Here is a 21,347-nt window from a genome sequence, read left to right on the forward strand (position 1 = left end):
ACAATTACCTACAGACATGGGCGGTCTTTCTATGCTTAATGTGTTGTTCTATAACTGGGCCTGTCATGCACGCCACCTCTGACTGTGGTTACATTCATATATTAAGAGAGAGACCTGTATTGATTCCTGGGCCTGTCACCCTCACTCCCCATGGAGCTTAATCACATGTGAGGCAAACAAGATAAATCCAGAAATAAAATGTAATCCTATCATTTACAACAGTATCAGGATATGGAATGATATTTCTAAATACCTGGGAAGAAGGAATGTGAAATCCTTACTGTCTCCCATAACCCAAAATCCTGACTTTCCTGCAGGTGTTAGCTCACCTATGTTCCTCTCTTGGAGGGACAAAGGAATTCACGTAATTGGCAATCTATTTAGAGACAATACATTACTATCCTTCCAGCAGTTACAAGAAACATTCAATATTCCCAAGCACCATTTTTTTGGATACTTACAGATTAGGCATTTTGTGTCTTCACAGACCACTTCTTTCTCTACTAACATCTCTTACAGTGATGTTGAGAGATTTCTTCAAGAGCGCAAAAACAGCAACATTTTATAGCTTCATTTTGCTCACTTCTGGGTTCTTCTGTCACATACCATTTACTAGACATCTCTCATAGATGGGAAAAAGACTTGAACAATGAATATATAGAGGATGACTGGCAGACAACTATACGCCTGATCAAGTCCACATCTTGTAACCGGCTGAGAGAAACTCAGTACAAGATACTTCACAGACTGCATATTACTCCTGTTGTTTTGAACAAAATTGACCACACCATTTCTCCTCTGTGTACCAAGTGCAACTTAGAAAGGGGGATGTATTTCCATTACTTTTGGGAATGTAAACTGATTTCCAGATTTTGGACACTTATTTCAAAGGTAATCAGTGGGATATTTAAAATAAAAATTAAGAAAGACCCTGGGGTTTTCCTCCTAGGCCTCCCCTCTGGGGACCTACATCTCACTGCATCACATTATAAGCTCTTTGAAAAACTCCTTCTAGCTGCTCGAAAGTGTATACTGCAAAACTGGATCAAAACTCTTCCACCTAGTGTCACCCTTTGGTACAGAGAGATCTTTAATATCCTCCCTCATGAAAAGTTGGAAGCTGTTGTGAAGGGTAAATATGAGTTATTTTTAAAAGTTTGCACACCCTTCCTAGATTACATACCTGCAGATCTGAAAAATCTACTAATGATGGGCATGCAGTTTTCTGAATGGAATAAGGCCTCCCCTATGCACGGACATAGAGTGCAATAGGCTGCTGATGACTAGTTACCCTTACCTCATAGTTACATACTGCGGACTGGAAACAAACTAGAACTGTAATTATTATCTTTTATTTTTTTACTTTTATTTTATTAATTAATTAATTTATTTATTTTGATAATTATTTATTTGAATTTTAATTACTATTATCTTTCATCTTTATGTCATTAATATCATAGTCTTGTTCAATTTAATTATTTTGCATTTCTTGTTTAACTGTATAACGTGCTGTCTGACGGGTTGTGGTGGGGGGTTCTGTTCTGTGTTTTGTATTATTTGTGTTTAAAAAACAATAAAATGTGTTTTAAAAAAAAGAAGTAACTTCAAATTTTCTATGTTGTTTATTTATTTTTTATTTTTTTGCTGCAGTCTGTTGGGGCAGTAGCCTGTCCAACATGAGCACAAAGACACTGGACAAGCTGGTCAAAAAGGCTGGGTCTGTGCTTGACAGGAGTCTGGACTCACTCCGGACTGTTGTGGAGAGACGCATGTAAGATGGAGGCCATCTTGGACAATACCAACCATCCTCTCCACAACATTCTGGCAGGACAGAGAAGCAGCTACAGCTGTAGCAAACATCTCATCTCACTGTGCTGCAGAACAGAGAGGTTCAGGAGATCCTTTGTCATCACCTCAGCCACTTTGTCAACACCTCAGCCACAGGTAGTGGATCATGACCTGGAGTAATTGAACTATTATTGTTTATCATTTATTATTAACTATTATTATTGTTATCATTATTATTACTAATTAGCTGGACACCTGAATTTCCCCTAGGAATACATAAAGTAAGTATCTATCTATCTATCTATCTATCTATCTATCTATCTATCTATCTATGTATCTATCTATCTATCTATCAGGCATAATATTTTTCTATCAGCACTGTCTTTTGTGAAGCTGTCCCATACTTTAGAGCTCTTGCTGTAGTCCACCATATTGCAACTCCACATGTATAAGTGAAGAAATATACAGAGGTACAATGGCTCAAAAATTTGTCATTGTAAAGTCATTATCAGAGATCAAAAAGGCATATTTCTTAAATCAACAGTTGTTTACAACTTTTTTCTTGGTACCCAGTGTTCATTGTATATACTGAGCAGTATATGCCATTAAAATTACATTGCGCACTAAAAATAAAGGGCACAAATGAAGCTCCCATGTTGTTCTTGAAATAGGAAGAAAGTTTTCTCTCAACTTAGTCTAAGCTGAATTTGTATGGTATGTATTTGTGTATGTATTTGTATTTGTATGTATTTGTATGGTATGAGAAAAGCAGCAATCCTATGCCAACACCAAATTTTCCCTTGTGAAAATTCTCTTAAGAATCGATCTGCCCATCAGTGAGCTTGTGTTGCTCCTCTGAAGGGGCCAGCAGTGTCCAGACGGGGGGAGGGAGACAGCAGTCAATATGTAATGAGCGGCAGTTAATGATGGCATTGAAATTGGAAACAGATCTGGAGATTGAAAACAAACACTGTATTCAACCTGCAGTATATAACCAAACACAGGTACACAGTCACTACAGAGGAGGCCAGAAAAGAGACAATCAATCTGACTTAGACGGAAAAAGAAAAGTTTGTAGAGGTTTGAAAATCTAATATGAGGAAAGCAGATACCATGTTCAGAAGCACAGTTATGAATACTGACACATCAGGTGAGACTCTCTGTAAAAATGAACTAGACAAGACTTTACTTTTTGAAGACTATGGTGGAATGGAAAAAGCACACAGGCAGAAACACACATTTTTGGAGATGTCAAACACAGACTGACCGCTCTCGGAGGTCGTCCAGGCAGCGTTGTAGATGTACCTCACCAGCAGTGACCAAAACATGTTCTCCCGTTTCCTGGATCAGTACCTCAGCACAGGGATCTGCCTGGTTCAACAAACGCATCCCACGCACCAACTTTGGCATCTCACCTGATAGCCAAACAAATAAAGTGGAAACCAATTTATTAATCTTTTTTTATATTAGCATTTTATTGGCCATAACATGTGACACGTGACAGAAAATGGTACCAGTGTACTTCTAGTACAATGGCTCTGTGACTGTGAATCAGTTTCACCTGCTTTGGCACAAATGAAAGTGACAACAGGTGCAATGCAGAGGCAAAAGGGAATGGTTTTACATGTGGTGGCCACAGACAGTTGCTCTCTCCTGATCCTTCCTGACTGATTCTTCTCTAGTTTTGTATTTTGCTAGTGTCCTTCTCACTACTGATAGCTAGCGTTGTCATGATACCAAAATTATGACTTCGATAAGATACCTGCCTAAATATCTTGATACCGATACTGAAATGATAACACAGCAAAAACTAGCAAATTATTGTAAATAATTAGATTAAGGTCAGTCTTATTATAACTTTTTACAAGGTTTGCAGCAATCTGATGCCCCCTGAGTTTATGTGACACCCTGATCCAGGTCTGGGAGGAGATCCCCCAGGACACCATCTGCTGACTCATCAGGAGCATGCCCAGATGTTGTCAGGAGTGTGTACAGGCACAAGGGGGCCATACAACCTACTGAGACACATATTGAGATGCCGTGATGAAATTCACACAAGTTGGATCAGCCTGTGGTTTCAATTTTTAACTTTGATTTTGGGTGCGATTGTGAATCCAGCCCTCAGTGGGTTGATGATTTTGGTTTCCATTGGCCGTTGTTACATTATTTTGTTTTCAACAAATTATACAATGTACATCAGTAAAGATTTTCAACTTGTATAATTCGTTCACCAAGATCCAATGTGTGATTTAAGTGTTCCCTTAATTTTTTTGAGCAGTGTATATAGACACGTATATATACATAGGAGCATACCAGTTGGCATGGGTACTGACCCTTCGTCATCATGGTATCAACTGTCACGGTTTGGTTCGGTATGGGCACAAAAACTTCTTGGTTAGGTTCAGTAAAAAGTTTGTGATTTGTGTTAAAATAAATGTTTACTTAAGGTTTGAGGCCTTCATCATTATGGTTACAATATTAAAAATGCAGTTAAGGTTATGGAATAGTCATGGATAAAAGAATCAGCGTTAACGCTCAGTTTCACATGTGAAACGAACAGAAGCCCCCAGAGTGAAAGTCCTGTGTTTTGCCGACAAATCCATCCACCTCGACCTCCTCCTAACAGAGACTTTAACCCTCTATATATGTAACCTAACTTCCTTTGCCCTGTCACAATTACTAAGGCTACTAAGGGTGGCCTAACAGTAAACCTAAGTACTGGTGGAGTTAAAGACTGAAAAGGACCCTACGAATGAGGACAGTCTTGTTAGTCACTATGGTTTTAATATTATTTTGGATTTAAGCAGAGTGAATTAAATTCAGCAAATTAAATCCAACAAGACCAAGGGTTCTATTTTAAATGTTGCAAGCACAATGAGCATCACAGTGTAGCAGATTTCAGGCATACATTTTCTACCCACTTGGTGTTCATTATGCATTATCCCATTACTATTGTACATTTACTTCAAGCATTTAGTTTGATGTGTAAATAAAATGGTAAAAGTGGCAGTAGAATGGCACTGCACCATACACAAAACCAATATCTAACACAGCATTCACGCGCACAGATACAAGTGATAGGTGGTCTACGGCCTCTCATGAAGTTGTAGCTTTGTGTGTATTGTGCTGAATACATAATTTACATACTCTGCTCCTATTCAACAGTTTTCTGATGTAGCCATGGAATTGTTGTGCAGAATGTTTTTCGCTGCCTTTTGTTGTTGAATTGTTTTAATGCAATAGCACCAAAGCTAGCAAGACTGACTAGCATTGCCAGTCTTCAATATCTTCACTATCACGCTTTCTAATTGCCACATGCCATAGTAATACACCAGCTCCTCTAGTAGAGTTGGGGATTGCTTCCAGTTGAGATGCAGGATGACAATCCAGTCTCTTCAAGAGCCTAGACTTGCAGGGTGCAGTTTTAAACAGACATGTGATGTCGTCCATGTAGTTACTTAAAGGGGGACAAGCCCCGCCAGCCAAACTGCCTTGCCCCGACCAAGATCACTTCAAATGCTGCGATGAAGAGGATGGGGGAAATGGAACATCCCATCACAATTCCCACTCCCACTGGCTGCCAGATGGTGGAAGACTCTTGCAGTGTGAAGCACATGTGCAAATCCTGGAGTAACTCATCACCAAGTACAATAAAACTTAATGTTGAAACATTACTGTACCACAGGAGACCATAATAAGCATCATATGGAGATGATGCTTATGTTCTCTATACATGTTCCTGAGTCAATAAATTATGTGAAAACTAAAATTCAATAACAAGCCATTGGTGTGCTTTCTCAGACTTACTTGGATGTTTGGGTTCTATTGCAACACGTACTATGGGCGTGGCCTCAAAGTTGAGCGGGGTGAAGGGTGGGCAGGCGGGGGAGGTTGACAGAGTGGCTGACTTCAAGACGCACTCCTCCAGACCTCCAATACCTGGAATAGCAAAGAAGAAGAACATCAGCAGATAACAAAAAAAATATGACGGTATGGTTAGGGTAAGACAAGTGTAAGAAAACTTAGAGAAAAGAGTCAGTTAGTTAGTTAGTTACTTGCTAAGTCAGTTAGACTTTATTCTCCCAGGGGAATTTCTTTTCACAGCACTGTACATCATTTGAAACATAAGTATGAAACAACATGAAAAACAGAGCACATGACAGCGACAGGTCAGACAACACAGGGACAAGGAGGGCAGTTCGTGCAGCGAATAATGTGCAGAGAAAAAGTAGTTTTTGTCTTTTTGGGATGGAGGAGCTCTCAGCTCTTTGATGCATTTGTCTATAAAATCCTGAATGTCAAAGCAAGAGAAGAATGACCTCATTTTTTATTTTGGTGCAACCATCATAGGTTAACACACTTGTTCATACACATAACCGTTAGTTTCCACTGCTTCTGTGGCCTGCACAGCTCCTACACCTCAACTTCATCAAGCATCTCTGCATGAGGTAGATTGGGTTGTTTGCAGCAAGACTGCAGCCACTCACTTTGCAGTAACTGCACAACATAATGATCTCTGCATGGTGCAATGTTCTTACCCCACTAAGCCAACATACTGTAGAATCAAATCCTAGCAAACTCATGTTGTTCTGAAGGCAAGAAGAAGTGCAATATGTTTCTACATATCGTACAGTATGCGCAGTCTTAAATAAATAAATAAAATAAATCATTGATCCTTTCAATTCACAGTTTAATCTAAAGCATCTAAAACATAAAATATAACAATGTTAGAGAAAAGTTGAACCATGGAAAGGTTAGGCAGTGGCAAATCTATAGCGTTCCAACAATATACAATTGTTATTGCTGAAGGATTTCTTGCTACATACATATCTCTCTTGCCATGCCATTCTCTGACTAATGTTAATGCTGTATGTACCCCACAGCTGTTGTTTTATTCTGACTATGGTGCAGCCTGAATTCAGCTGGATTGCAGGGATTGGTCTGTTTCATAAATCAACTAATTAACCAACAGGTAATGCAGCACCAATCTTCTTTTGGCAAAAATGATTTCTTCAAATAAGATTCTGAGTATTACGCAGTAATATTTGCTGCTGGGTAAAAGGGACCCTGCTGTGAGTTTTTAAGGTCTGACATGCCAAAAAAAAGACAATGTAACAGCAAGATACAGGCAGAGCTTGAACATCCTGAGATTTTCTTGGAAAGGGATAAAAGCTATCAACAAAAAAATGACTGAGGCTTCTGTTCGCGGATTCTTCTCCAGCTTTAAACACCATGCTGCTCCGCATTGTTACAGCTAAGCTCCTCTCGTATCTCATGCTAAAACGGAATATGGCAGAGTACTGGAATTGTTTATTTACAGATCTCAATGTGTTTCTGCTGTTCTTTTCACAGCTTTCTACATTAAGATCATAGAACAAAAAACAAGAGTAAGTGCATATCATTTATATTTTTGGACCTCATATAGCCGTACAACCATTGCATTTTTGTCTGGACTTTACATTTCAATGAAGCGACTGGTTTTACCAGCTGCCCAGCCAGGATTGTCAGTTTAGCTTCTGCTGAAAGACTTACAATGCCAGCTTCACTGGGGCAGTGTGTCGATTCAGATCTCCAAATTGTAAGTTTGTCACTAAAACATTTTTTCTTTGTAGCATATTGCCAAAAGGAGTTGCAGTGATGCAGGCTCATCAGCAGGAGGAGGCAGAAAGGGGCGTAAAGGCCGTCACTCAGGCAACGCAAGGGCAATAGATGAGATGGGAGGGAGTGGAGAAGAGCTATGGGAGATGGAGACATTCAGAGTGAGCTTCAGCATCAAGACTGTCTATGATGCCCTGCCATCTCCCATGAATCTCAGCCAGTGGTACAGTGTTGATTTTTTGAAAGCAAACTCAGGACCTACCTTTTAAGTCTGGCTTTAGTTTTTTTTTAGTTTTATTTCAACATACAACATAAATCATACAACTTGGAGGAGATGCTTATATAATTACACTTGTTTTAACTCTTGTCTTATATGTCTGTTCCAAACCTTATTAGATGTTTTTTTTTTTTCTTCTTCAATGTTCATAACAGAACAGAATGTCTCATTTTCACCTTCCAATCGAACTCCCTCCATGTTGGGCTGCTGGTTAGCTTATGTCCTGCTTTGAATGTTATAATATGTATTTTCCAGTTCCCATTTTCATTTGACATCAAAACTAGAGTCATGTCGTAGTGCTTTTTTTCTCTCTTCCCCTGTAAATGAAATTAACAATTCTTCCAGTTTGGGTGCTTATTTCCAAATCTTTTCCATTCCTTATGTTTCTGAAGTAGTGTAGTTTCTTAGTTGTAAGAATTTATAAGTCATGAACTAGAAGATTGAATTTCTGTTTAAATTGTGTAAATGATTTCCTGATTTGCCCATTAAACTAAAATCCTGCGTCCATCCTTGATGGAACAAACTCTGGGTTTATAGCTATTATAGTGGAATTACACAGCTTTCATTTCTTCCTTATTGCTGGCCATATTTTCATTGTTCACCTGAGCCAGTCATTACCAACCCTTAGTTTCTTCTGTGCTAGTTCATTCAGGAATGGAAGTCCAAGGAATTCCAACAGTACATTTTGGCATGCTATGTGCTCCATTCCTACCCACACTGCCTCTGTCTCTTTAGTTATTCACATAATTACAGCTCTAAGTTGTGGTGCCCAATAATACTTTTTTAATTTAAGTAAATTCAACCCTCCTTTATCCATCAGGGTTATTTTTATTTATCTGTCTATTTCTTTATATATTTTTAGCTGTTTTACCAGTTTTTCCTTTTATTCCAAGATTATTTTCTGGATTATTTTCCATTTAAAATACCCTACTTTTATTTCTGGCTATTTATTTTATTTCTATTTTTATTTCTGGTTTTACCCACTTTAATACATTTCCTCTGTCTTAGTATTTTAATATTTTATCTTTATCACTCTATTGTTATCTTTGCCTTCCAGTCTTCCCCGTTCCTGTAATTATTGTTTTATTTCTATTGTTTTTATTTATTGGTCATTTATTGTTCTGTGTGTAAATGGGTGTGTGTGTGTGTTCACCTAGCAGCACAACCAGGTGCTACAGCGTCTTGCAGTAGTGCTGGAAAATCGCCAGATGAGCATCAACAGCCTTCCTCCCCCCTCATCCCACTTGCCAGCAACAGCATTTGGCTGGGAAGACGAGGTTCAAGCCAGACTCACCACATTATTCCCCAGCTCCTCCAAAGTCTGTGACAAACTGTCCTTTAGCAATACACCATCATTATGGTACCATCATACCAATCATCCTGCAGAATATAGGCAGAATGTCCCACATGTGCAGTTAAGGAATATTGACTTCTAGTCTTACATAACAGATCTGAAAAGCCTGAACACGACAATTTCAGTGAGCAACTGGGAGGGTGATTTTGCATTTACAGTGAACTGTGCCTGTAGAGATGACAGCTTGATAGGAATGTCATAAGCAGTGATACTTTAGTACCAAAACAATAATTAATCAACTTTAAAAAATTTGCCGGTCCTTGTTTTTCTACAGTACAGGTGTAGGTACCAAGCATACGGTAGATGTTGTAGGAACTTGAGATGTGAATCTCCTGGAACTGACAAGGGCAGTATAATAACCCTACAAGTGTTCTAGTCTGACATTAAAGAAGAAAAGAGGAAGGCAGGGACTGTAAACAATAACAACAACACATGGAATGGCAGTGGCAAGTGTGTGTGCAGCAAAATTTCTGCCATGACTTGTGAAAAAAAGAAAAAAAAAAACACAAAAAGACTGGTGCATTGAGATATTTTGTATATGCTGCAAATCAGGGACAACTTATAGCCAAAAGCCAGAACATAATGGTGTCTCCACCTCACCATGTGTTTAAGCAGGAAGAGTTTGGTTCACAACACACAGAGCTTGGATTCACTTGCCATTTCAGGTACCCTTGTACTGCAGCAATTTCTTGTACTTTCTTTCACTAGCAACACATCTTATGGACAAGGTGTTTCCTCCTTCTTGCTGGTACACACTATGTAATGATTTTGGTTGTAAAATCTAGCAAGGATCATCAGTGATTCCAGACATATACAAGAGGCGCACATCCCCATTAGTTGCTCAAGAACAAGGCCAGCAGATAAAAATGTGGAAAACGCTTCACAAATTTGCATGTGATCCTTGCGCCTCCAGGGGCGATGCTAATCTTCTCTGTATTGATTCCAATTCATCACATGTGCTGCCTGAGCAGACACACTGGTCTTGTGCTATGGCTGCATTTTATTCCCCCTTGGAAGGTTGACACCTTTACAGCGGTGCAGACTCAAGTGATCCTATACCTAATAGCACCCTTTGGCATCACAAAGGTATGGAAGTAGTTCTTTCTCCATTTATCAATTATACATCACATTTGCAACAGTGACATGCTGTCAGCTTATTCTGTTTGCATGTTTACGAAATTCACCAACAGAGTAAGACCAAAAATACCTTGACACTGAAAAGGGGGTGGTGCTGCCTCGAAGCTGAAGTTCAGCCTCAAACAAAAGCATCTGCTCCTCCGATACTTCCCAGGACATGACTAAGTCTGAGCATCTGTCTGCTGAATCTGCTGGAGGGTGAAGTTGGTCCTGCAGTTAGTTTTGCTTAAGGCCATGGTTTTGTTAATGGCTTTTTTGGGATTAGGCTCAGCCATCAACTGCCATGTTACACAAAAATACTGGCCGTCTGTGTGTAGTTTCACAGTGGGCTGTGCCTTCACTGGACACTACAGGGAGAGCATAGTTGTTATTTTCAAGCCAGTCGAAGTCAACAAACTAACCAGACATCAGACAAGTAATTTATTTTGTCCTTTAGGCATTGAATGGAATTAACAAAATCAAATGGAAACTATTTGTATTTTGACTGTCAATATCAACGGTAACTAGTTAAAATGACAGAGTTAACAACAGTGGAAAAGGGGAAATTCAAACAGCACTTTTTATTTCATTGTTGTAAAAATAAGCACTTTATTCTAAGCTGCGCATTTTTGAATTTTGAAAAGCTCTTAATTTTGAACACCCACTCCCCACCCCCCTTCTCTTACACTCTCTCACATGCACGGTCTTGGTTTTGAACTTTGTATCCAGACTGTAGACACAGGCACTCATATTTTAGAGCTGGCTGACTGTTATAGCAGATGCAGGACATTATTGGCCGCCTCTCGTGAAACTTGATACTAATAATTACTCTAAGGTGATTCAATCCCTAGAGGCTTTCCGATCCAACAAAAAACAATAGAGCTGAAAGAAGAAAAATTAACTCAAAGGACCCAGAACAACCCACAACTGCTGCACACGGACATACAACAGACTTGATTTGAAATGAAAGTCATAGCAGCAGAGCTGAAGCTTGGGTAACTCTCAGCAGGTATTAACAAAACATCTTTTGAATGTGTTTCTATGGAAAACAAGCATGCACTCTAACTTGCTCTTGCACACATCTGGCTGACCTGGAGAAAAGCATGGTAGGAGACAGAACTGCAATAACTGTGCTAAAGGAATATTTCAATCAACAAAGAGTTTAGTTTTTTCAGAGATCATCTCAACTGTATGAACATAGGCCTCGCTGTCTAAATCTCAAGTCCAAAAAACCCCAGCCCCATTAAATGGGCTTCATTCACAAATGTTTTGTTATTTTTCTCTTAAATTGGTTCTGGAAAACTCAATCAGAGAGAAAAAAACCCACATCCACGAAACAGTCAGCAAAAACTGATTTGTGAAGATGCGAAGAACATGTTGGTGAACTTGCATTGTTCTTAAAGGTCACATATTATCTAAAATGCACTTTACCATGGTTTTCTAACAGTAATATGTGTGGCCTGTCTACAAACCCCCCAAAGATGAGAAAAGTCCATCCCCTCTGTCTTTTGCTTGCTCCACCTTTCAGAAAATGTGTGCTCACACAGACCTTGGAGATTTTCCCTTGATGTCGTCACAAAGGGAAATAACACCTCCCCCTGATGGGTGACACTCCCCGAGCTAGGTGTGTGTTCCGCCCACTGAGTCCGCCTTGCAGCCGCTACCTTTTCTTCCCATGCAAACACAGGCTTCGGTAAAACTATGTTGAAGGTACGAGTAAAGAACGCTAGTTGCTCTGTTGTTGACTGCACAAACCAATACAGAAGTCTTTTTTACCCCCTACGTCTGAGGATCCCAGTGGATTAATTTTATATTTGGATTGGAAATGTACCTGCTACAACTCCAAAAGTGTTGTAGCGGGCTAACCATTTCACTTCAGACTGCTTTCTCCAGGAGGGCCAGTACAATGCAGGATTCGCGACAATTCTGAAGATAAAGCTTGGCTCAGTGCCGATTGTCCGTGACCCAACTTCAAACTTGGGAGCTGTGAGTTTTAACATTTTATGTTCCTTTACTGTATATACACGAGAGCCTGTTACATGTGTTGCTAGAATGCCAGCTAAAGTGGCTAACGTTTTGCCTCGTCTACACGCAGCCGGGTACAGATTGTATGCAATTCTGCTGCTTGGTATCGCTGTGTGACGATGATTAGAGCCACTCTGCTACCTTTATCATACTTGAAAGGCGTTTTAGCTGTCTGTAAAGTCAAGCCGGTAAAATTCAGACTAAACATAGGCTTTTCAGTGATTAGCCTAGGTGTCTGGGCTTGTTTATTAGTGCTATGAAAGTTATAATTGAGAGTCGTGCCTTATCATGTCCGTTTTAACGTTGATCATGTTTACACCTACAGTGCCTGTAGGGAATATCTAAAGATAATAGGAATATGTAAAGTGATAGGCTATATTACACATTTTTTGCATTTTGCGCATGTAGTAGGCTATTTACTGCATTTAGAAACTTTTGACAACCCAATTTATACACAGTTGAGAGCATTTGTTGTTATCATTATTGCACTGCTTGCAGCTGTTGCCATAACACCACATTTGAGAAGATGTCGGTGTAACCTCTGTTTCCTTTGTTCAGGCCAGCACATCAAGTGCATTTGTACATCAGTATGCAAGTATTGGACATATACCTGTGCTGGAAAGCAGGTACTTTAACTGGTAATTCAATCAATTCATTTTATTGTTCCGTCTTACTGTATTATGTGCTTAATAAGATGTGTGGTCGTGTTGATGTCATGTGTGTTAATGTCACATCAGTGTTATTTACTGTTTGGCACCATATGACAGGCCTCTGCAGTGTGGCAGGAGTGTGTTTCCAGCTTTACTGTTCTGTGTGCAAGAGCTGCTTATACTGGAAACAATGCAGCAGATAGAACAGTAATAATAAAGAAACACATCTCACAAACTGAATCTTTTTTCCAACTGAACATAGCTATTGAGCTAGAGCCATAATGAGCGGGCTCCTGCTGCCAGATGAATGGCAGCAGGAAACTGATATATGATACTGTATATTGTAGTACTACTACACAAAGAAATCTGTGTGGAGAAACTGCAAGACTTATATATTTAAGATGGTGTGATACCTTAAAGCTTAAAGGCTACAAATCAAGGCAATTTAGTTTAAGAGTTTACAAGAGTTTTGAAAGAACTTGGAAGCAGATGTGTAACTGGTGTCTAACTAAAGGCAGATTACCAACCACTGACTGAACTGCTTGAATGCACACAAGTACTTGCACACACAAAGACATGCACACACACCCCGGGGACCAAGCCTGGTTATGTCCAACTGCAGAGCTAAGCATGACTCAAGCCTGAAGACATTTCCTCTAACCACAAGTACAGTTGGCTGTGACTCTGGTTATATAAAGATGATGTTTTTCCCCATCCTCCTTCTGTCCCCCTTTCTCCCTCTACCTCTATTAAAACTGGTTCCCTACACACAGAAAAGAATAAGGGAGGGACAAGGTAATGAAAATGGAGAGGAGGTTTGAAGGGGGGAGAGAGACTCATGGACATGTTGTAGAAGACTTGCATGTATTCACTAATAGTGTACCTCAGGATGATTAGGAGCACTCTCACAGCACTTATGTTGACTTGTCATGTTTTCCACAAAAAATCGAATTAATTGGAGGGCTGTGCCTTCATCACACAAATGAGCTGAGGTATAATTTCTCATAAATTTTTTGCTCATATGTTGAAAAGTGTAGGAGTGCATTAAGAAGTTTAGGGGCACAATGAAGATTTATCAAACAAAGTGTTTTTCCTCAATAAAGGGATATAAGGAGACATTAACAAGCCAAATGATTTAATTCGTTCAAATTCAAAAAGTACACTAGGTTTTTATTATTTCTTTCTGGATTTATTCAATAATTATGTAATTATGACAGGTCATGTTCAAAAATCCAAAGTCTATAAGCTTAAACTAGCTACTAGTATGATAGGAAATAAAGTTCAGTTGGTAAACTGAAAGACAAAAATGACACTCAGCAGTCAGCTAAGATGAAAAGCTGCAGCTGATATTTTCTACACTGCTTTGCTAACGACTATTGGCGTACTCAGTGAACATGTTAGTCAGTTGCCGCTGCACCCAATGAATATTTCACTGTCACCTGCCACCTTTCCCCGGTTTATACTGTTGGATAGTATGGAAAGCCGATTTAACCAGGCAGTTTGTCTGGCCAGCTTTGAGCTCAATCAGCGGTTGGCAACAGGGCCGCACCTCTGCAAAGTCCTGTAATTGTGACTTTATGACATTTCATAATATTCTGAAGCAGCGGCAACAATAATTTTGTAGTAGTGGCCCATCAGTTCAAAGTGTTAATAGCTGAAACACTGTTTATACCAGTTGTTCTGAGGAAAAGTTATAACATAAGTGGAACAATTTACAAAGCAACACTAGTTTTCATGACTCAACACTGGCCAACAAAGTGCCATATTTACTATAACAGGTGATGGCTCAGCTGTTTAATGCTTTCATACAACATCCCGACACGACCAAGAGTCATTGCTAGTAGCTCCATAAGGCTATAGCTACTTAGGCACAGCTGTGCTTTGAGCTCAGTGCTAACACTAACATGCTAATATGCTCACAAAGGCAATGTTAGCATGGTGATGTTTAGTAGGTGTAATGTTTACAATCATCACCACATAAGCAAGCTAACATTTTATAATTAGCACTAAACACAAAGTAAAGCTGAGGCTGATGGGAATGTCATTAGTTTTGCAGGTATTTAAATTTGACATGAGGGTGGCACTAGATGAAAATTCAGGGGATTACTGAAGTATTTTAGTAATCGATCATTATGAATGTCTGTACTTAAGTTCTCTGAAATCCATCCAATAGTTCTGACGAAATTTCACTTCCAAACTAAAAATTTCAACCTCATAGTGGCACTAGAGGAAAAGTCAGGGGATAACAAAGGTCATTAGAATTCATCCTCTGGGGATCATGAATGTCTTGGCAAAATTTCATGCAAGCCAAACTACCAACCTTTAAGTTCTTGGAGCCACAACAGATTTCCACTTACAAATCACACAGAATTAGGAAGACTGTTATGGTAAAATTACAATACAACCATGAACATTATGTTACATTACCCTATGAGCGATGTGTTTAGATGCAGTTACGAAATGTATTGCTTTCTTTATATTAACACTTATTATCTATTTATTAGTGATTTTTGTAACAGAACTCAAGTTCAAACATGAATTTCCCCTAGGGGATAAATAAAGTATCTATCTATCTATCTATCTATCTATCTATCTATCTATCTATCTATCTATCTATCTATCTATCTATCAGTGATGAATATTCAGTTATACTGGCAGTAACAAAAATATTAAAACACTGAAGGGGGTGAGTGGAGTGTTTATCAGTATGTATGAAAGGAAGCACTGTTCCAAAACTAATCTCTATACATTGTTTCCACTGAATCAACTTATTTTCCTCATTAGTGCTTGATAGAGATTCAGGATAGGACTGGGACAAACACGGACATTGGACTGGCTTTGTGCCTCATACATGTAATAGAGGAAGTCTGACTGTCATTCTCAGGAAACACAGAGCAAATGTATGGCATGAATTATACTTTTAAAATTTAAACATCTCAAGGAGTGGTGTAGCGGTGGAAAAACAGCAGACGGAAAAGCAATAAATACAATGTGGGGCTGGAAATTATTAAATGTTCTTTTTTGGATCGTGTTTTATTAAGTACAAGGCCAGAGCTTTGGAAATCTGCTCCCTTTTAACATCCTATGGAATTTCCCTTGCACTGGAAAGTCCCACTTAAGCCTTAGAGAGCCAAGTGTGTGTGAGTGAGTGTGTGTATGTGTATATGAGAGAGAGAGAGAACGAGAGTGCGTGTGTGTGTGAGAGAGAGAGAGTGAGTGAGTGAGTGCATGTGTGTGAGTGTGTGTGTATGTGAGAGAGAGAGAGAGAGAGGGAGAGAGAGAGTGCGTGCCTGTGTGTGTGAGTGAGTGAGTGAGTGAGTGAGTGAATGAATGAGTGTGTGCGTGAGAGTGAGTGAGTGAGTATGTGTGTGTGTGTGTGTGTGTGTGTGTGTGTTGTGTGTGTGTGTGTGTGTGTGTGTGTGTGTGTGACAACAGGAGATAGAGCGGCTGATCAAGGATAGAAGGCAACTAGGTAAAGTCCAGGCAAAGGGGCAGAAGAGGAGAAGGAGGGAATTAAAGTGCTACAAGCAGAGATCAAGAACCGACCCTTATCCTTAAGGAGAGCAGAGAACCTGAGAAAGAGGTGCAGAAAGAAGGATCGGACCAGATCTGACTTCTTCAATGACCCCTTCTGGTTTGACCCCCACAGAGGTGGCAAACTTGCATCACCAAAGGACGATCTTGAGGCTCACCTAAAAGAAGTTTACACGGACAGCGCCAGTGTGAGCAGATCACCCTCCCACCTGACATGCCACCATTACCTTCACCTGAACACCAACTAGACGTCAGCCCTCCCAAGTGGAAGGGTTGTTTGCCTTACAACCAATGGATACACCACAACATGGCAGCATCTGGAAATAGGCATTATGGCAGGATCTCCCCATTACCCTTCACCATGACCATGGAGGTCATCACCCGAGCCTCACGGTGGGTTTTGAGAGGAGAGCAGCTCAGACCCAGTCTGACCGGCTTCGTCATTAGAGCCACCTATGACTTCCTGCCATTGCCAATCCAAGGTCTTCTCCGTACCGCTCTGTCCATCTCCAGCTCTGATACCGCTCTGTCCATCTCCAGCCAGCCTGAAGCACATTCTTGTGGGCTGCAAGACAAGCCTGACACGAGGCTGTTACACCTGGCAGCACAATCATGTGCTGAAGTGTCTTGCAGCTACCCTAGAGACCAGGCGGACATCCACCAACGCCCTACCTCCTCTCACATCCTATCCCACAGCTGCAATGGCGTTGATCAGTGCAGGTGCGATGCATACCAAAGCTTTCATAATCCAAGACACAGATCGGCCAGCTAGGTGGGGCACGAGAGTGGAAGTTATCAGTGGATCTGAACCAGTGGAGGAGGCCTATGAACGCCTCAAGTACACCGAGCTGGCTGTAAAGTTAGGGTCTGTACAATTGAGATCAGCTGCAGAGGTTTTGTGGGCGAGTCTACCATCAGGCTACTTAAGGACATGGGAATTCGAGGACAAGCCCTTCGGCAAGCCATCAAAGCCCTCTCCTTTGCTGTAGAACAGGGTCGTTGGCTCTGGATCAAGAGGAGTGACATCACCTGGACCCTAAAACAATAGCCACAGCAACAGGGTGAGTAGAGGGAATTAAAGCAGAGGGGGGCACACCTGGGATGCCAGATGTTGCCGATGAGCCTTCTGGAGGTGTTGTGGGTCATTGAAACACCTGTGAAGGAGGGTGCCCACCTGATGACCCCAATGAAGCTTTGACACCCTCTCTACACCCCGCCTCAATATCCACCGTGGCACCCTCCTGAAAACCCACAGTCGTGGTCATCCCCACTCACGTTATCTTAGGTAAAGGCAGGCCACAAGGGAGTTTATCATCTAGTCCTAAAACAGAACTGTCACTAAGCAGAGGCTTCAACTGGACACTCTGCCATAAAGCCCAGATCAGTGGAGAGCTGCAGTGAGGGTTGTCCCTCTGGAAGTTTCTCCACACAGGATATCTGGAGTTCAGTCACCATCAAGTTCTTAATCAGCTTTCTCACAAGGACCCTTCTCCCTGATGTCTCAGTCAGTCCAGGTCCAGCTCTAGAAGAGTCCTGGTTGTCCGAGACTTCATGTCAGAATGATGGAGACCACTGTTCTTCTCAGGAACCTTAAACGCAGAAGAAATCCTGTCTCTGAGCTCTGCAGCAGCTCCTTCCTCCTCATGGTTTCTGCTCTGATCTGCATTGTCAGCCGTAACCTGATATAGACAGGTGTGTGTCTTTCCATATCACGCCCAATCCGCTCAGTTTACCACAGGTGGAGTCCAGTCAAGGTGTAGAAACATCTCCAATACCCTTTATACACCAAAATGTGTGTGTAAAAGCAGTTAAAAAAAAAACAACAAAAAAAACACACAGCACCATATAACATGTTTTAACCCTCCCCTTCCCCCTTTTTAAATGTAATGCATAAACACATTTTAACTGACTCACTTTATACTTTTATCTGAGAACATTTTTACACAGTGATTTTACTAATACTGTGGTAAAATGTCATTTCAGTAACAGTAATTATTGACTGTTCATGTGCTGACGTGTCAGTGTAATGTCTCATCTCCAGTCTCTGGAGTTTATGTTACTGGTTTATAGTTTATTGCTGCTCTGTCTGAACACACTTAATGTTGCTGTTGTCTTCATCACAGTGTCTAACTACCTGCTGTTTATTTAAACTTACACTAGTTCTGCTCCAGCACTCAGAGCTCTCTGCTCCTTTTGGTGACTTTCACTAATTCAGGAGTTGTTTACGTGTGCTGCTAGTTACCTTCGCTTCGCAGTTAGTACTAGCTTCTCTCACTCTCGTCTTGGTCCACTTGTTCATCAGAGTGTGTTGTTGTAACTTCAGTGTAGAGGATTGTGATGTTTATTACATCCTCAGTGATGTCTGCTGTCTTTAAGCACAGCTCCACTCGTTAACCGGAGCTGCTCTAGTCTGTCACTGTCTACGTACACAGCAGCCTTCGGCCGGATAGGCTGTTACTCGTGACGTGTAACCAATCAGCCGGACATGCATCCTGAGTGGTGACTAAAGACCATACACAGGCCGCTGCATCAGAGCCAAAGCAGCACATTTTCAAATCAATTTATTTTATCGGTTATTGGTTAAAAAAAAACAAAAAAAACGATACCATTAATCGGAAAATAGATTTCACCACCGATAACTGGCCAGGCCAATGATCGGTCGATCCCTAATTGAAACTATGGGGATGGACAACTCATCTGACCACATCACTTTTTTCCACTTCTTTGTAGACAAGTGACTGGTTTTTGCACCACTGAACTCTAAAATGTGCATTCATCTTTGTAATGAGGGGTTTATGCACTGCAGCCCAACTATAATATACTTCTCTATGTAATTGTCAACAGACTGTTCTTGCTGACACAGCCATTCTCTGTCACCTGAGAAAGAGATGCTCTTCTGTTTTTCACATTTTCACCTGATCATGGCTCTAGATAAAAAGTCAAAGGTTATTACAATTCATCCAGAGGGGGACATGAGTGTCTGTACGTCATTTCACAGCTATTCATTTAACTGCTGTTGACAAAAGCCTTCAATATAATTATTCTTCAGGAGACTATGAATGTATGTACAAAATTCTATGTTAATTGGTCTGATAGTTGCTGAGATATTTGCACCAAAGTGGTGGACCGTCTGATTGACATTGCCATGCTTATAACCATGAAGCTGTAGATGCAGCTAAAATGTGGAAGCAACACAATACTCATGGCAAAGTATAAGCTATTATTCCAACAGTCTAGTCTTTCTGCCAAGAATATGTGGTGAGATGTCAGTGAATGAACAACATAAACAACTGTGTGGAACATTTGTTCCTAAGAATCAGGTTTAAAAGTACAAAATACCTAAATTAGTACCTTCTGGATGAGATGACTCAATACATCAGAAATGAAACAAAAAAATCTCATCTTTGTGTAAACACTGTTAACTGCTTTAACATGTGTGGGTCTAGGCAAGGTAAAGGACAGAGATGGAGAGCTGATTCAGCCTGCTGGAGAAACTTCCTGTTTTTCTGTATGAAAGATACATGGAGCCAATTCCATTAATCTCAATGCCTGTACTTTCCACTTAAGCTCAGCTATCAGACTCTTTTTGATCTCTTTGCTATTATACCAAAGGGAATCGGGGCCCTGGCTATTTTAAGTCTAAGAAAAAAGCCATGCCACAGAGATCTTGGCCTTTTCTCATTTTACAGGCAGACTACATATTTCTTTTCAGTCCTGGGAAGACAGATCTATGAAATGTGAGGGTAACTACTAGCTTCATAAAGTCAAATCTTACGTTTGTAATAGCACTGAAATTAAAACTTAAAATGGTTGGTGGAGACAAATCAAGACAAATATATTTTCTCACTTAGCTCTAGTGGTGTGTAGACATACACACAATTTCTATTGATTTAAATGATGTGCTGGCAACAAGTGACAGCAAGTCCACATAGCTCGTAGTTTTTGCTATATATTAGTATATATTAGTATATTTTTTATCGATTGATTTTTTTTTAATTCTACGTCGTTGTGTCATCTGACGATGGACAAAATAATGTACACAAAGGAAGAACTGCCGGCTTTAAAGTTTACCAGATATGAAGTTAAACATCCCATAATGGCTGAGCTGAAGGAGCTGTTCCACGGATGCAGAGCCGGGGCTAAGCTAAAGGCTAGGAGATGGAGATATAAGCCTTTTCTACCATCGATCCTCATGGTAAATGTCAACTCCCTAGCAAGTGTGATGAACTGGAGGCACTTGTGAAGAACCAGCGAGCATATTGTGAGTGTAGTCTCATGTGTTTCACAGAGACCTGGTTAAACGACAACACTCCCGACCGTTGTGTGGATTTACCCGGCTTCACTGTAGTATGAGTAGGGTTGGGCACCGAAAACCGGTTCCAAATAGGAACCGGTTCCTAATGTCCGGTTCCGGAATCGTTAAGAAGATGTTTGAATTTTAATTCTTTTGTTCGGTTCCTAAATGCCCGTACTAGTTTGTTTTCAGGGTTTGTTTTACTCCGCCCGGCGTGCTGCCGTGCTCCGTTTGTTTTCGGGGTTTGTATCACTCCGCCCGGCGTGCTCCGCTAAACATCACTTGTTGAAGACGGACCGCAAACGCCGCTCGAAAGTCTGGCTTCATTTTAATTTAAAAAAGGACGTATTCGCACAGTGCAACACCTGTGGTAAACTTATTTCTGCCAAAGGAGGATGCACAACGAACATGACAAAACACCTTCGCGTGCTGCATGGTATAAAACTTAACGAGTGCACTGTGTTTGACACGTTGCGCTGCTCTCCCGCTCCCATCGCTTCCTCCACTTTGCTTACTGCCCGAGAAGGCAGACATGATAATCTTCCTGAACAAGAACTGTTTTTGATTTGTCACGACTGCGCCAGGGTTTGAGTTTGTTTTATTTTGTTTCATATACATCCACCTGGGCTGCAGCTCTTTGCTTTTTGGACTGCTGCCAACTTGTAGTGTTATTTCAGCAGAATTCAGTTTTACAGTTACTGTTCACCCTGT

General features: G+C 40.6%; 1 protein-coding gene and 1 non-coding gene across 2 annotated transcripts in view; both read right to left on the bottom strand.

Annotated features, from left to right (window-relative positions):
• Positions 1–21,347, bottom strand: part of efl1 (elongation factor like GTPase 1) — a 103,621-nt gene that overhangs the window by 33,301 nt on the left and 48,973 nt on the right. The window contains exons 15-16 of the mRNA XM_056381327.1: positions 5,596–5,727; positions 3,056–3,203 (exon numbers count right to left, since the gene is read on the bottom strand). Coding sequence (XP_056237302.1) covers positions 3,056–3,203; positions 5,596–5,727 — 280 coding nt within the window. The remainder of the gene's footprint in view (positions 1–3,055; positions 3,204–5,595; positions 5,728–21,347) is intronic.
• LOC130174789 (U6 spliceosomal RNA) lies at positions 9,880–9,990 on the bottom strand. Its single transcript, XR_008828634.1, has one exon. It is a non-coding gene; the product is annotated as a U6 spliceosomal RNA (small nuclear RNA).

This window comes from Seriola aureovittata, chromosome 1, assembly GCF_021018895.1.
Source record: "Seriola aureovittata isolate HTS-2021-v1 ecotype China chromosome 1, ASM2101889v1, whole genome shotgun sequence".
Lineage (NCBI taxonomy): Eukaryota > Metazoa > Chordata > Actinopteri > Carangiformes > Carangidae > Seriola > Seriola aureovittata.